The 17,232-nt window shown below is 33.1% G+C and overlaps 1 protein-coding gene across 4 annotated transcripts in view; it reads right to left on the bottom strand.

The window, feature by feature from the left end:
- The window catches only part of LOC106875497 (glycerophosphodiester phosphodiesterase 2), a 158,697-nt gene that overhangs the window by 68,495 nt on the left and 72,970 nt on the right, over window positions 1-17,232 (bottom strand). For 2 of the 4 annotated variants that reach the window (XM_089352920.1, XM_089352918.1), the window contains exon 2: window positions 14,437-14,635. In XM_089352920.1, coding sequence (XP_089209046.1) covers window positions 14,437-14,553 — 117 coding nt within the window. In that variant the 5' untranslated portion in view covers window positions 14,554-14,635. Of the gene's footprint in view, window positions 1-14,436; window positions 14,636-16,540; window positions 16,693-17,232 lie in introns of those variants that run through there. The other 2 variants (XM_089352921.1, XM_089352922.1) reach the window with 2 other exon arrangements.

The raw sequence follows: 17,232 nt of genomic DNA, 5'->3' as shown, positions 1-17,232 counted from the left end.
GGCTACAAGCTGTTAGTGCCTCTCTGTCTGTTGATTGGCTAATATTACCCAAATTTCCCAACTTTAATTACAAGTTAAAGTAATTGGTTGATTGTAATTAAAATTCAGAGTTGTATCGATACACCAAAATTGAAAGCAATCTGAGCAAAATTAAAGGGGAATGATTTTGTGAATCAGTTTAACTAGATCCAAAGAGCTTAAGTTCGAACAGAGTATGATGTTCTGAAAGAGCAGCAACGTAGTAAGAGAGGGTGAAAAGCTGGTGATAGGTGCTATGAGTTATGAGCAAGGTGAATCATGGGGGATGAAATAAATAAAAAAGAGGTAGGTGGTGAGGACCAGATCAAGTGAGGTGGTAGATAGTATGAAGAACTCATAACAAAGAGAGAGGTGGACAATACTAATTGGGGAGAAAAGGAATGGAAGTGGGAACTTGCAAAGAACTAAGTTTAATAAGGCATGGCCAAGAACTGTAAAATAATTTATGACAGTAAGGAGTGAGTAGAACTGTAAAGAAAATTAATAGTGTCTAGAGTGGAGGTCAGTAGGGATGGAAAGAAATATATAGTAGTCTGTGACAGGACGTGGATGGCAGGGGGACTAGAGGGCCAATATACTAAAATGGATTATAGGCACAATCCAACTACATGCTGCACACTATGTGAAGTACATGCATACGACTGCATTCAAAATAGCTAACCATACAGTACATGGACACACACACACACACACACACATACATACATACATATATATATATATATATATATATATATATATATATAGACACACATAAGCAACACAGCACAAATAAATACACATCACACAACAAGAGCATTTTTTCTTTTTTTTTTGTATTTTGAGAATGAAGCAGTTTGAAAGTGGAAGACAGAATTAAAGGAAGCTGAGATGTAAATTTAGACCCTAAGGTGCCAAAGTACCTATGCTGAAGAAGGTGTTTTGGTGGGTATAATGAGACTTGCAGACACTGTGTATTTGCAAGTTCCATTCTACCCAAAGTGTTGGAGAACAGTACTATCTGTGAGGTGATCAGCAGAGTGACTGCGCAAGTTAGAGCTAGACTACAAGATTTTGAGGACTTCTTGGATGTTTTTATGGACATCCACCAAATGCTCACAGAACCTGTTTTACTTTTGTTATCAAATTTCTGTTATAGTTATAGTTAATTTTTAAAAAATACAGAATTTAAAAATATAATTTTGTTATTATACAGATGGCATTTGGACATAAATTAACAGAGTTTCATTGATAGGTTTTAATTTAGATCACTTTAAAACAAAGAATTTGTATCTTAGAATAAGGGGCAGTTTCAAGTGTATTGGTATTAAGAGTTCATCTCCACAAAGCTTGAAGACTACGCAGCATATTAGGTTAGAGGAAATGCAGTGAGAGTGATTGATCACATTGACTGAAGGCTTGAACCTAACAGAATTAAAGGGAGATGTAAGCATTATGGTTAGACCATATAGATGTGCCCACAAGGGATGTGTCTAGGGGCAAGTGAACTCCTGACTAGAAGGTTACATAGAATCTTATCCCTGTTGAAGGACAGGACTGGAGGCATGGAAAAGATGGGATCAATTGGAAAGCAGAAGGTGGAACAGTGAAGCAGAGTGCTCTGAAGTGACTGAGTCACTTCAGAAGATGGAGAGGGGAATCCAGACTCTGGAAGAGTGACTGTTTGGCATGAGTGCAACAGTACAGTTCATAGACTGAACTCAAGAGAGGTCAGTATTCACAACAGGTTAAGGGTACCTAAGTGAGAGAAAAGATTGATGCATTACTTGAAAATAAGTCATATCTTTGTTGCAGAGATAGAGAAATGAGAAGATTTGTGAGAACAATATGGTAGATTTGATGTGAGTGTGATGTGAGGAGGAATGTGGAGAGATAGATGATACTGATAGAGGCAGATATATCTAGAAAGTTCATGAAAGTATTAGAGATGATGGAAGTAAAAGGTGAGTTACTTTCTGGTGAGAGAGGTTGCACTGACACAGTCACCAATGTAATGGCCCAATAGTTAAGGGGCAAACCTAGAAAATAGGGCAAAAAGTTAGGTCTAATAGGGCCAACAAACAAGTTGATGTGATTTGGGTCATCTTGATGCCAATAGCTATGCCACTCAAGTGTTAGTAGAACACATCAGAATAGGAAGAGCAATGAAGAATGAGTATAATTCAGTTTGGATGAGGAGTGTACAGGTTTTGGGTTCAAATGTGTGGTGTTAAGGTCAAAAAAAGAATTTCAGGACTGGTAGGTCATTGTCATTGTGGATGATGGTAAACAAGGATTTGAGCTCTATGGCAAAGAGAAATTTAGAAGGTCCAGAGGTGGGTGGTATGGTTGGTGTCCTTATGAAAGCAGCAGCCAGAAGGAGCATAATTTGGTTGAGATAGTTACAGATTAGTTTGGCAGAGCATCAAGTAGAGAAAATAGGGCAGCTAAGAGCGTTGGGTTTGGGAGGAGAAAGTAGATAATGGAAGTATGGTGAGTTTGTGATGAAGTTGATTACTGTTGGAGAAAGTAAAGAGAAAGAAATGAGTTTTGTATAATGATGGAGAAATGTTTTAGATTGAAAAGTATGCTGTTGCTGAGCAGTTTCTGGTAAAACTGCAATTCACTTACATGATGGAAGGTTTCTTTTATGTCGAGATCCATCTACCAAACCATTTCTACTTTGCCTTTGTCAGCCAGTTTAATGAATATGTTACAAATTTGTTAAAACTGACAGAGTTCAACAAGTTCTGGAGATATTAAAACAACTATCACTTCTGGAAGGTAAAAATTACCCTAATTGTGATGGCATTTCAGTTGGAACAGATTCAATGAATTTTACTGCCCCAAAATTGCAATAGCTATCCAATTGCAGCAATACTTATACACACTATATTAAGCTCAAGACATTTCTCTGTATTTGCAGCAACTTTTCAGTTTGCTTGTACTTGTTTGACTTAGGATGTGGATTGATTTGGGTTAATGCATCACCATATCAACTGTGCCATATGGTATCACATTAGCAATAATTAAACAGCTTGCTAAAATTTTGCTCATAAATAAATATATATTCCATTCCCAAAAGAAATAGGTCAGATTTTAAGAAAAGACTCTCAAGAATTTTGCTCATATGACCAAGAAATTCTATGCTGATTAATTTAAAATCAAACTTCATTCACTAACTATCCAGTAAACTAAATTTTAAGCACCAGTGCTCAAGTATAAAACTGAACATAGCCTTTGGCATCCTAATTTCTAAACTATAGAAGTAATCAATAGAATTTTTTCACTGCATAACTTTCATGGCTCCCCTTTCAAAAAAATATTGTCATAGTTTTAGGAACAAAGTGGATTATTTAATCCAACACAAGAATTTCTTGAGTAAATTTTTAAAATTTCAATCTTCCAATTTTTCTCAGTTCTTTCATTGTCCAGAAAAGATAAGATTTGTAAATAAAGATAAAATCACAGTTAATGTTTTTAATCATTTTTTTCCCTAAGTACTCAGTTATATACCTGCATGCTATTGGCCCATTTCAGGCCCAATTAGTGCACAGGTCAAAAGATAGCTTACATAGTTTTATAAAATGAATACCAATTTAAAATTTGAAAATGATGCTAAGTTTCAGAAGCTTAAAGATGACTATCATCAGCTTTCAAAGACTTTTAAGATTTCATAAACATTGCTTAATCCACCAGTGGAAACTATCTAAAATTGAACAACTTCAAAAATATCAGAAGCAACATCAAATATAAGACAATAAGCATGCTGGTTTAGAGGGTTGTGATGATAAAGATTTTTTTCCCTTTTTTTTTTTCTTTTTCTTTCTTAAGAATCAAAGAATTTAATGCATTTAATATTGGTGTATGGAATACCATTTATTAAAAACATAGCAGATGCAGTTCTGAAGTTGTAGTATTTTGCATACGGTAATACATTGCCAGTATTTCTAACTAAAACATTAAGTATTCCTGTCTTTAAAAGGTTTTAGAAGTTTTCAAGGATCATAAGCTGACAATTTCATGTAACAAAATTTCCCAATTGACTCAGTTCAAAACAAAACTTTCTAAACCTCAATTTATTTTTTCACTACCATGTATCGATGGTGAAGCAGTGCATTTACTGCAAAAGATACATATATACTTTATCATCATCACCATCATCAGCAAATATTTTCTCACAAAGATTGTATTGGAAATATTCAAATGATTTGTTAATGGCACTCTTTTCATATCAAGAGATGACTTTATCAGCTGATTTACAAATTCATGAATGAGTTGAAGTCTGAAGATGCTCATTCTGACAGCATATTGCATGTACCAACCACTCAAGATTCAGAAGCTGAAAAATGAATTAAATTTGTTTACTATTAGAAAACCTAAATTATTTGATGGTCATATTAATACGTGATTTAGAAAACTTAATGTTTCAAACCATCAGAAAATGTTCTTTGAAGAGAGTGAAAGTAAATGAAGCCTTTTATTTTTAGTTTTAGTTCAACATACATCTATAGTCCAATACTTGGAGACACTGTCATTTTTACATCAAGGGGTCAGTCGGTATCTAGGTCTTACAACATACACCTTCATCCAAATGACCCAACCTAAGTTGATTAAGCCTAAGCCTGTGTCAAAGCAGCATGCTGTTAACCCTACCAATCACTTTCCAGCTAGAGCCAACTAGATGCTTTCTCAGCAGCTTCTATAGCTGTGATTCTCAACCATTCTTTACCTATAGACCCCTTTGATTCCTATTTTACTCAGCAGGTGGGACACTCATAGTCATTCGATGTCTAAAAACTTCACTTATATTTTTATGATTAGATATTATTTAGAATTGTATTAAAAAATGTTTAAATATTTTGTGTATTGTAGAAGTATAACCAATTTATTGCATATAAATTTTAACAACAAAATCTTGTATGACCCCCACCCCAAGGGCCATATGGACTCCAGTTGAGAACCACTGCTCTATAGCCTATACACTGTTTTTGATGGCTCTTCTACTCATTTTGGAATATATGCTTTTTATTTTTATATAAGCATGGATTTTCTGGACTATCAACCTCAACTTTATTATTTCTACCTACATAGTATCTCAAACCTTCCATTTTTTGCATCTCTACATATATACATATCCAAATTGTCTCACATATATACATATAAAATTGTCTCTAGACATATGCATATCATCTCTACATGTCTATAAAACCCTAATCTAAATTAAAAACACAGAACCTTTATTTCTACAAGATTTTAATGTTTTCATTCACTGTGCTATAGTTCTTACAGGATGCTGTAACTCTATTACAAAGACTTTTTAAATAGAATGGTTTTTCTACTATGATAAATAACCATATGATAGTACAGGCAATAAGTAATAATATGTTAAGTAGGAATCTTGCACTAAGTCTGACTTGAGTAAAAGATTGATTTTTTTATATATTGACAACAAAATGAACTATATTTATGTTAATTGATGTAATAATTATTTGTTCACAAACAGACCATTTCATAATCTAATCGAAGTTAGCAAAAAAATTTGAATGTTTACAAGTACACTTTAAAATGTAAAAGCAAAAAATTAGGATGAAGTTATAAGAATGCTTAAGAAATCATTTAACAATGATTAACTTTTATACAAATCAAAGAGGTCCATATAACCAATGCTTAATTCCAAACTTTAGTATAAAACAAATGAAAGAGGAATTTTCCTTCTTGACTGGATAATGGTCTATAGGTAGTAACATCCTCATAACATCACATACCTATTTCCTATTCTTACGTGAAATGAAATACAACATAGAACCATGAAATCTACTCAGAAACACAGTGGAATACAACATATACAAATTCTTCAAAACCAGAACTGATAGTTTAATATCTTACCCACTTAATCATTTTTACCTCTGAGAAATCCAGTTAGGTAATAATAAATTCAAACCAAAACCAAGGTGAACCTACATAAATTAAAGTATTTGTTTATTATATATTCAAGAATATATAATAAATTATGGTATTAACCACCACGGTTTAAATCTTTAAATTCTTTTTATTTCACAAACATTAATACAATGAAAAAGAAATCAAAATTTGCAAATTATAATTTTTTGTTCTCGCTAACCTAAAACATTTATTTGCTATTAAAGAGTGTCTGATATTGTCATCTACAGTTAATATATAATCACACACACACACACAAATATATATATATATATATATATATATATATATATATATATATATATTTACTAACAATTTTACTCAGTTCCACATGACTTGAAGTTTCATAGGTTTGTAGGACACATTCATCTCCTCAAATGATCAAAAGTAGTGTTTACTGCCTCTGGATATGTGTTCCAAATGCTCATGAAATAAAGGCACGTAGGACTGAGTCAAGCTGTTATTAAATACAAGCAAATCCAACTAAATGTGTTGTGTGCTAATCTCTTTCTTTTGTGTGGGTGTGTGTGTGTGTGTGTGTGTGTGTGTGTGTGTGTGTGTGTCTATATATATATATATATATATGTATATATACACACATTATATATATATATATATATATATATATATATATATATATATATATATATATATATGACATATATATATATATATGTGTATATATACACACACATATATTCTTTTATTCTTATACTTGCTTCAGTCACTAGACTGCGGCCATACTGTAGCACTGCCCTGTGTTTTTAAGCCTGGTCTTTACTCTATCAGTCACTCATAATAGGACTGCTAAGTCAGAGGGACATAAACAAACCAACACTTGTTCTCAAGTGGTGGTGACAGGGCAAATACAAAAACATGCACACGTAGATATATACATGCATACATATATACAATGGACTTCTTTCAGTTTCTGTCTACTAAATCCACTCACAAGGCTTTGGTTGGCCCTGGACTATAGCAGAAGACACTTGCCCAATGTGTTACACAGAGGGATTGAACCCAGAACTATGAGGTTGGGAAGAAGCTTCTTACCACACAGCCACACCTGAAACTACATAAAACGAAGGATTTTTCAAAAACCCCTTTCCAGATTACCAATTTTCAGTTATTTTCATTAATTATCTAATTTTTGCATTTACAAGTGTCTCTTCCCTATCCAAAGAAACAGACTGCAATTAAATACATTAAATAACATTCAATTGAGCAATACAAACTTCAATAATTTCCAATTGCTAGTCAAATCTCTTTCATTTTTTAAAAATTACTCAGAGATCAACTAATTGGAATGTTCATCAATCTTGTTAAATGTTTCAAAACCAAATGATTTTAATGATTTTGCAGGGTTATTTTAATGATTTTTATTTTAAATTTTATTTTAACTTTTGTCCAACAGAAGTAAAGATTAAATCAATATTTTATTAGAAAAGTCGATTTTTGCAATTCAAGAGAAACATATTAATTTTACTTCTTTTATTTTTTGTTTGTTTTTTCCTTCTTCTTTAGTTCAATCTATTTACATTGAATAAATATGTAAAATTAAAGGAAAAAACATATATAAATAAATCAAATAAAACTCACTTGACCTTTGTGTGGGCAGTGGAGATAAGTGAGATGCTAAAGTAATAGAAATTATTCAGAGTGGCCAGAGGCATGTATATGAACAACAGAGGCAAATACAGGTGTATCAAATACCATACAATATAAATTCATGATTTATTAAAATTATCTCTCCCTCTAGAGTATGACAATTAAGCCCAGCTCCACTTGAGAAGAGAAGATAATCTCAGGAATCAAGAATGTCTCCAAAGCTGACATGCCATTTAGGAAAAGGATAGTCTTAAGAGAACAGTCGTGAGCATGTGTAATTTCCCGGAACTTCCTTCCTATGTTTTCTTTCCAATACTTGACGAAAAGTCGTTCATATTAAGCACTGACTTCTCCCAGTAATTATCTCACTATATTCTAGGAAAATTTGAAAAGGGTATTAATATGGGTCACCCTCCTTACAAAAACATCAAAAAAAAAGGGTCATTATATTAAAAGGCTCTTTGGTAACTATTGAATGCTTGGACTTTAAGTATTGTATCATTGGCTGATGGCAAAACATCTTCAAACTATTGACAATAGCTGAAAACTGAAGGTTCATGATGGAGAAACAGGTGAACTAAGAAACTGGATTTGCATAGCAGAACTTGATTTTTTGTGAGTATCTCACAATTTTTTAGCATTAACACCATTCCCTTCAAAAGACTTTATAAGAGACAAAAAAAAAAAAAAGAAAGAAACGTGTGATAACATAGAGATCATCTTCTTCAGTGGAAGAATGTTATATTATGTTATCAATTCAGAATAGGGAGGTTAACCCCACTCTTTCAGAAATATAAACTGTGATTTATCAGACAAGAACTTTTCAGTAAGAATCCTGCTACCATTGTCTATAATTTAAAATGACATTATGCTTTTAGTGATAGTTTAACCTATTCAACTCCAACCCACCCAAAACAACCTCTACTAGAAATAAATTGGTATCTTGAATGAAATGTTATTACATGAAAGATAATTAGATTTTAATTAGTAAGCATTCGTTGTTTATTAAGTTGAAAGTTATTTTTTTCCCCCATTCACCCACCCATACGTAATTCTTTATTTTGAGGCCTAAAACAAAGGCATTTTATTCTTGTCAGAAATATAATTGCTGAAGTGTTAATACACTGATTTTTTTTATGGATAAAACACTAAAGACCCCCTTCAGTCATGAATGACCATGAGATGGCACCTAGAAAGTTACTCTCTGAGGCACAAGTCCAGCAGTCACCCATGCACAACAGCTCCCTCTCTCCATGCCACCGATGTTATCCAAGGGAAAGGAAAAGCCCAATACAGCTTAGGACCAGCAATGTTGCATATCTTTTCTACAACTGAGTGAACTGGAGCAATGTGAAATAAAGTGCGTTGCTCAAGGACACATCATGCAGCCTGGTCTGAGAATCGAACTCACTACCTCATGATTGTGAGCTCAATACTCTAACCACTGAGCCTTAAGAGACATGGTCAACTTCTGTAAGAGAGGAATATAATCAAATAAATTAACACTGTGTCTGAATAAGTATTTACTTTATCAAATCAAAAGAGTGGAATGGCAAAGGTAAACTTGTTCTAATTTGAACACAGAACCAAGAAAGATGAAACTGAGTAATATAATGCATTATATTTGGTTTTCTCCTTTCAATCAACATCTGATAAATGTTTCTACTCAGGTTATAAACAATATTCTTAATCTTTTACTTGTTTCACTTATTGGAGTGTGAACATGCTGTAGGACCAGTCTGAAAGGTTCAGTCAAACCAACTGACAGCAGTACTTATTTTTAAGTCTGGTACTTATCCTATCAATCTCTTTAGCCAAACAATCCAAAACCCATTTTCAAAGAGTGGTGAGAATCTCACACACACACACACACATGATGGGCTTCCACAGTTTTCCACCAACCAAATTCACTTACAAAGCATTGGTTAGTCTGATGCAATATAAAATATCTGCCCAAAGTATCACACATGGGACTGAACCTGAAACTACATAGTTGCAAAGCCAACTTCTTAACCACATTTTTATATGGGAAAACATTTTTGTTTTTAAATTTGTGGACTAAATTAAATACATCCATGTTGGATGAAAAGCCCTATATTTTCCGATGAGAATCACAAAATAACTGTACTTCTTACTTATCAATAACCCCCACAATGATCAGTCTGAAATCCACAAATATAGATCAATCATCAACACATAAAATCAATACTATATGTTAAAAATTCTATCCTATCAGTCTCAATTCAATCAAACAAAAACACACACACACATCAAATTAATTACAAAATTTAGGGTTGTCAATCACCACAAGTCATTTCAAAGGAATTGAAACTACCATGCACCAACTAAATCCAACTTGTTTGTTTCTGCTGTTGTCATTACCAGTTTTCAATCATACTAAAGCACAATAGAAATTAAAATACATGCAACATGCCCTGACTATTATGTCACATATCACACAGCCAACCCCTATGTGGCAGAATGTACAAAATGACCACTACACAGACAAAAGTATGTGAAACCCTTATAGCCTGCTTCTAAATATTGAGTCTTTTAAGTCTGTTGAGGCAAAAAAAAAAAAAATTAAAAAATAAGAATCCTGAACAAGAACAAGACCTATATTTATCAGTATTTGGAAAACAATTATGAACTTCAATATGAAATGATCTTATCAAAGGCCTGCAGCCTCAATCCTCATTGAGGTTGACTGCCATGGTTTCCTAGCAAGATAAATGTCCTGTTTCTTCCAGAAGATTGGTTTGAAACCCAAATAACTGAAAAAGCCATGCAACTAAGACCAACGCAAGGTGGTTACAATTGACAAATCATTGCAGTTGGAACCCTTCAACAAACAAAGGCTAATTTGTCCTTGCTTCACTCAAGCAAAGAATACAGGCTAAGGAACATAACATTCATGACCCTGAGATACCTGTTGAAGGTAAAGAAGAGTTTCCAACATTGTGACAGCTTTGGTCAGCATCAGGAGAAGAGCTTTAAATAGCTCCCACAGTTTCTGCTTGGGGCACAAAACATTTCTGATGTTTATTTTTTTTTATATGAGAGGTTTTCTAACTTGTAATAGCTGTAGTCACCACCAGAAAAGAGCTTGCAACTTCATTAAGTAGCTTCTGTTGTTTCTTCATGGGGAAAAGCATCTCTGATATTTATTTCATTTGTTAAAAGAACTTTCATGACATATTGGAAAATGTATATTTTACATGTTTACTATTTGTCTATCTACTAAAAATATTGTCATCATCTGATTCATTATTTCCGTTTGGATCACAAACTATACACATTATTTGAAAGTTGCTTAACTGTTTTGAAATGAAATCTATATCATTTGAATATGAAAAGCATGAGTAAACATGCAAAGTAAACAGAGATAAAATCTATGGACAGAGATGAACAGGAAAAGACACTGTAAACATGGGTAACTTTTGAGTATCCACTGTGGGCTGTAATGACACAAGTGAAGACTTTGTCTCTGTATAGTGTATTTAGAACAAGTCTGGCAAAAGCCAGTCATTGCTAAGCTATATTCAAAAGACTTGAACACAAGTAAAAAGTTAGCAAGATACTGATCAATTTTGCAGTGCAATTTGTGGTGAAAAGAATTATTATTGTGTGATAGATATGCAAACTGGGTCATTCAGAATAAAGTGTCTTGATCATAGAAATAGTATAGTAATAGTGACACCATTGAAACCACTAATCTCTTGGTTAGTAGACTGATTGATTTAGCTATCTACAGCTTTCAAACAAAAGTATAGACAGAAATTGGAAGCAGGGTTTAACAGTAAAAAACTGCAAACAAAAGTGAACATTCAAAGGAATTGACATCAAAGGTAAACATGGAAGAAATTAACAACAAAGGTGAACATTGAAAGAAACACTACATAAAGGTAGGGTAACTGTAACCAGAATTGAACAAGTACAGAAATTGTAAACAGAAGTAGGAATGATTATAGGTGAGACAGAGAGAGAAACTGTAAATGTGGTGTATACAGTGACTGAAAAACTGTACACATAAATGACAGAGAATGTAATGTGGAATGTACAGTGACTGAAAAACTGTACATATAAGTGACAGAGTATGTAATGTGGAATCTACAGTCACTGAAAAACTGTACACATAAGTGACAGAGAATGTAATGTGAAATGTACAGCAACTGAAAAACTGTATACATAAGTGACAGTGTGTGTAATGTGGAGTGTACAGGGATTGAAACAGTATGCATGTGACAGAGTATATGGTACAGGAAGTGAAACTGTACACATAAGTATGCGTGTAATGTTGAGGATACAGGCACTGAAACTGTACAGATATTTGATGGAGTTTGTAATATTGAGTGTACAGTGAGTGAAACTGTACACATAAGTGACAGGGTGTAATGTTGTATGTATAGGGGCTGAAACTGTACACAAAGTATATATAGGTGACAATGTATAATGTCAAGTGCACTGTGATAAAGGAATCCTTATAATGAAGCCAAAACAAATAAATCAAACTTAGGAAGCTTAATGGTTGTGGGGAGGGGAAGTGAACAGATCAAATATCTTTGCTATTACATAAAAAAAACTAGCAAATGGTATATAATACTGCATGTTATTTGCCCAGCCTTCAACATTTCATTAACTATAATGAACAGAGTAACAGAGCCAAGTGATCTTTTCACATTTAGACATTTAGAGGTACAACATGAATATTAATTTCCAAGGCTGTCAAACACATGAAGAACCTATTTCAAAAGTGGAAACCAAAGAAATAAAAAAAAATACTTCATGTATTTGTTTGTTCTTTTCTTTTCTTTCAATAAATAAACCACATATCCAGCTTCAGGTTAAAAACAAGGTTTCAGTTACAGACGTGGTGTGCCCAAGTGTGTATATTGAGATTGTGCTGTCAAAGTATACTGTCATTTATTTTATAAAACAAATCCCTAAGACTTTTTTTTTATCAAAAGCCATGAAGTTGTAATGCTAAAATGTTATTCTCACTGGACAAATTTTTAAAAAAATCACATCACCCTTGAATAACTAGCATTAAAGTCAACTCTATATATATTTCGCAAGCCATTGTAGTAGAAAAAGAATCTAATTTGTGACAGATGTAAAATTAGATTGCTTTCTTACACTTTTATTTCTTCATCTTGCTCTTGTAACACTTAGTTAATTTGGAATTATATTCTCTAATTAAAATATGGTACAAATTATAGTAGTGTTGAAAAACAGTAGTTTTCTAATAAATAACCCACTTATTTTCATGTACAACTTTTCTTCCAACTTCACAAGATTATAAATAAGCAAGAAGGAACAAATTTTACTTCAAGTTTCAATATGATGTGATGTTAGTTCTTATAAACATTTGTAACCCCAGCTTAGACATCTATTTTATAGAATTTTAAAAATTATTATATAAGCCTACAAATCAAGTTATTTTTACAGACATACTTTAACTAACCTAAAGTTTTCTTATGCCTAAACACTGCTTGGTGCTGATACTGCTAAATTTCTCTCAACTTGTCCAATAGTGCTCAGTCAATGTTGTTGATTATGTTTCAGCTACAGCTATGACTTTAAATTTGCCCAGAGCTACCCAACTTCAGTATTTTACATTGATAACAACTAAAGAGCTAGAAATGCTGTGTTTGGGAATCTGATAGAGGGCAACACTGGGCAGTGTTTTTACCATTAGAGAGAATTTTTATCTCTATGGCAACTGCAGTGAATTTGCCTTTAGAAGTTGAAATATGTCACAAAAATATTTTAACCTAAAGTTTGCTTTTAACAATCTTTATATCATACTTAAAGCATATTTACTGATGAAAGTCTTCTAAACTGCATTATTTGTCTCAAGAAAGCATCTCTTATAAACATGTCATAGTCTCTTAAAAAGAAAAAACAAATATAACAGCAGGTGATGCCACAACTGGGCAATTTTCGCCTGTTGCTGTTATATTTCAGTGCACCATAACACTATATGTCTAAGAGATATTTTCTCAAGATGAATATCACAGTTTAGAAAGCTTTCAGCAATAAATACACTTTAAGTATGATATATAAATTTAAAGTAATACTGCTTCCGCTGCAAATAACAAATAAGTAATTTTTTTCTGTTTTGCAAAATATATTTTACATCAGTGATCGGAACTGAAATATGTCTCATTATTATGACAATGAATAATTTCTAAAATCAATTTTAAATTTAAAATTCAAAATAAAGTTTTGGCTTGAAAAAATTTTCTTTCCAAATGCTTTGATAAATTACTTTGACGATATTGTTTAAAACAAGTGACTAAACGAAGCAGAATTAACAAATTTAATCAATCACCCACTGAAGAATGGAGTTGGGTCACCACTGAAAGATTTAATTTCATGTAACAAGTCAATCTAGCAGCACCCATTCTTCTCCAAAGATGTGCATACAGTTAATTAACAGAGTGCATCAGAATGCATTTTTTTCTTTTTATTTTCTTAATTTTCTGAGGAATAAAGCTGAGAAAACTGGAATAAAACAGTAGTGAGTTCACACTGGATATTTGAGTTTTAACTGATAAAAAAGGAAAAAGAATTCAACCATAAAATCACTCTGCTTGGCCTCACCTTTACAATTAAAGAAAATATAAGTTTTTATGATTTTATTACAAAATCTTGTAGATTTTACCACAATTTAAAATCTCTTAAAAATAAATTTCATAGAAAAATATCAAAATCTAACTTTCCACTGTTTTTTTTTTTTTTTAAGGTTTAAAATTTAATGGTACTAAAACAAAAAGAAAAAAAACCAAGAGTTTTAGGACAGATAATTAGAAACAAGAAATAGGATACTTAAGTGTTTCTAGATTCAAATGCCTAGTTTCTTACCTTTCGGCTGTTGCGTGCTGATTGCCGATAACGGTGCCATCGACATCCTAAGGAGCCAGTTATGCAGAGAAGGCAATAATTGTGTTTGTAATATTGCAATCGCGTGTGAGTAACCATAGCAACAAGAATGAACAGACAGTAAAAGTAGTCAACAGAAGGAAATAGCAGATCCACCAACTCTATAAGCCATGTTTCTAGCCTGAAAAAGAAAGAAGAAATTCAGAAATTAGTCAATAATAGAAATGGAACAATAATAATTTGATTCAAGAAATTAAAATACATTCATAAAATATGGTTTAAGTTGTAAACAATATGCTTTACAAAGGTTCGTTGTTTTGTTTGTTTATCTTTTACAACTGACACAAATTCTGTTGTTGGGATAGTACCAATATGCATATTTCATTCCCAAACATTGTAATACTAGACTAAGTAACAACAATAGTAACTCTGTCTATAGTTTTAAGGTTTGTCTTTTGCTAGCATTTGAGACTTTACTTAATGTCTTATCAATACCAATCCTTCACTAAAGCATGCCAAAAATACTGAAACCACATACTACCACTGTCCTTGCTGCATTTTAACAATACTGGTTAAAGTGACATATGATAGATTTATCCAAATAAACAAAGTTCCATTGCAGCCCCTTCAAATACTCCTGCTCTATATAGCATATTGTCTCTTCATCCCTGCATTTTGGTTAATCACTGGCTCTCAAGTAAATTCTCTGACCTTTTGTCTGTGCCTGTACCAACCTTATTTAGTACATCACTTACAAACCCAACACATTTCTATACATGGCTGACACCAATCAAGGTCATTATCTCAGTGATTGTTTCATTGATCACCCACTCAATGTTTACAATAACCCTCAAGCATTCTCCAAACCTATGTCTAGATGTATCAGTTCACCAGTTTGTGGAGTTGCTTTACATTGTGGCTCACTCTACACCCACAAACACAAAGAGAAACACACTCATGTTTACATATGTACATATAAATGTATATATGTATAGAACAGCTACCACACAGTTTCTGTCTACCAAATTAATACGTAAGGTATTGATCAGCCCCTAGCTACAGTGAAAGACACTTGCCTAAAATACCATGCAGTGGGACTGAACCCCAAACCATGTTGTTACAAAGTGAGATTCTTAACCACACAGCCATATTCCTACTAGATATGTTCTAACTTATGTTGCAATGTTTCATCACTTTGATTCCAGGAAATACAGAACAATCCATGAGGCTACTGGTAGGCATCAATTTCATTTCAAATGTAAATTTGAAGACATGAGAGAAACCAGACTAAACAAGAATGCTACAGGATTTTTTTTTTCTTAATGATCTTTGTAAATCGTCTTGAAACAGATGAAATTATTACAGTTGATATTCAATTTAAATATATGTCAACAGATGTCTCTGATGAAAAGTTCGGGCAGGAAGAGAATTCTAAAGAGTTGATGTTATGGGAGGAAGAATTACATCCAGTGTTTAGTACAAGGCTGGCAGAGTTATACAAACCACGGCTGATGAGAGGCGAGGATGCAGATATGTGAGAGGGGTTTGAGTGGGAGTTGTATGCAACTAACTGGCTAGTTCAATAAAGCAGGAGCTGTTGTAGCAGCAATAGAAGAGACAGATTGAGGAGATAGTGCACCTGTGGCCTATAATTTGAAGTATGTTGAAGAGTGAACATTCAGCAACCAATTGTATGGTTTTCTTTTGGATGCAACCTAAGATGTTTGTGTATATAACAGCATGCCTTTCAAGATGAAGGAGAAAATATTCCATTGTGGGCCTTACTCAAGCTTTTAAGAGAATCAGAAGTTCACTCAATCTGAAGTATATCTTTATTAAAAGAATGAATTAATAAATTAATGTAATTGTTGAATATTTTTCAATAAATTCAGTAAGAGACTTTATCTTCAGTTGAAACTTTAAATAGTTTTGTGAACAGAACGTGACAGAAAATAACACCAAAAGGGATAAGATACTAAATGATAGCAAAATCCCCTTTAGAAATCTGTCTTTCAATCTTTGCGATAGATGAATGAGTGATTATAATTTTGTAAATAATAAATACGAAATTAATAAGGTACTTCACCTTCAATGTTGACTTGAAACGTCGTCTTCATGAAAAGAAAAGTGAATTGACTCAAAGTATTTAGCAGACGATAACTTCTTCACAAATGGAAAAAACGGAATACTTCGGTTATTTCCGGATAATTTCGGTTTAAACATTGTCGAATACTTGTCTAGAAATTTGTGAGCGGGTGTATATGAGAGAGAGAGAGAGAGAGAGACAATGTGAAAGGGAGTGAGAGACAGAGAAAGAGACACGAGCGAGAGAGAAAGAATTTGAAAGCACGCGCGTGTATCTCTGAATGACAACAGTATTAATGTTACTATCCCACTGCCACTCCATATTTGTCGCTTACACAACTCTGTCCTCCCCTTCCCTGATATCAGTCACACTCTATGCCGATATGTTTCCCCTCACACTATTGCTCTTACACCTTTCTCATTTTATCAAATGATAGCCCAACCTACCACATTGATTTTATAATTCCTTTTTTTAAAAATTCTTTTACTTGTTTCAGTCACTTGATCGAACAAATCGATCCCAGAACTTATTCTTTGTAAGCCTAGTACTTATTGTATGGGTCTCTTGTGCTGAACCACTAAGTTACGGGGACGTAAAGACACCAACATCGGTTGTCAAGCGCCTACCAAATCCACTCACAAGGCTTTGGTTAGCCCAAGGTTATAGTACGAGACACTTGCCCAAGCTGTGAT

The sequence above is a fragment of the Octopus bimaculoides genome, chromosome 5 (genome assembly GCF_046866305.1).
Source record: "Octopus bimaculoides isolate indiv1 chromosome 5, ASM4686630v1, whole genome shotgun sequence".
Lineage (NCBI taxonomy): Eukaryota > Metazoa > Mollusca > Cephalopoda > Octopoda > Octopodidae > Octopus > Octopus bimaculoides.
The sequence above is the reverse complement of the archived record's forward strand: the minus strand, read 5'-3'. Positions and strand labels throughout refer to the sequence as shown.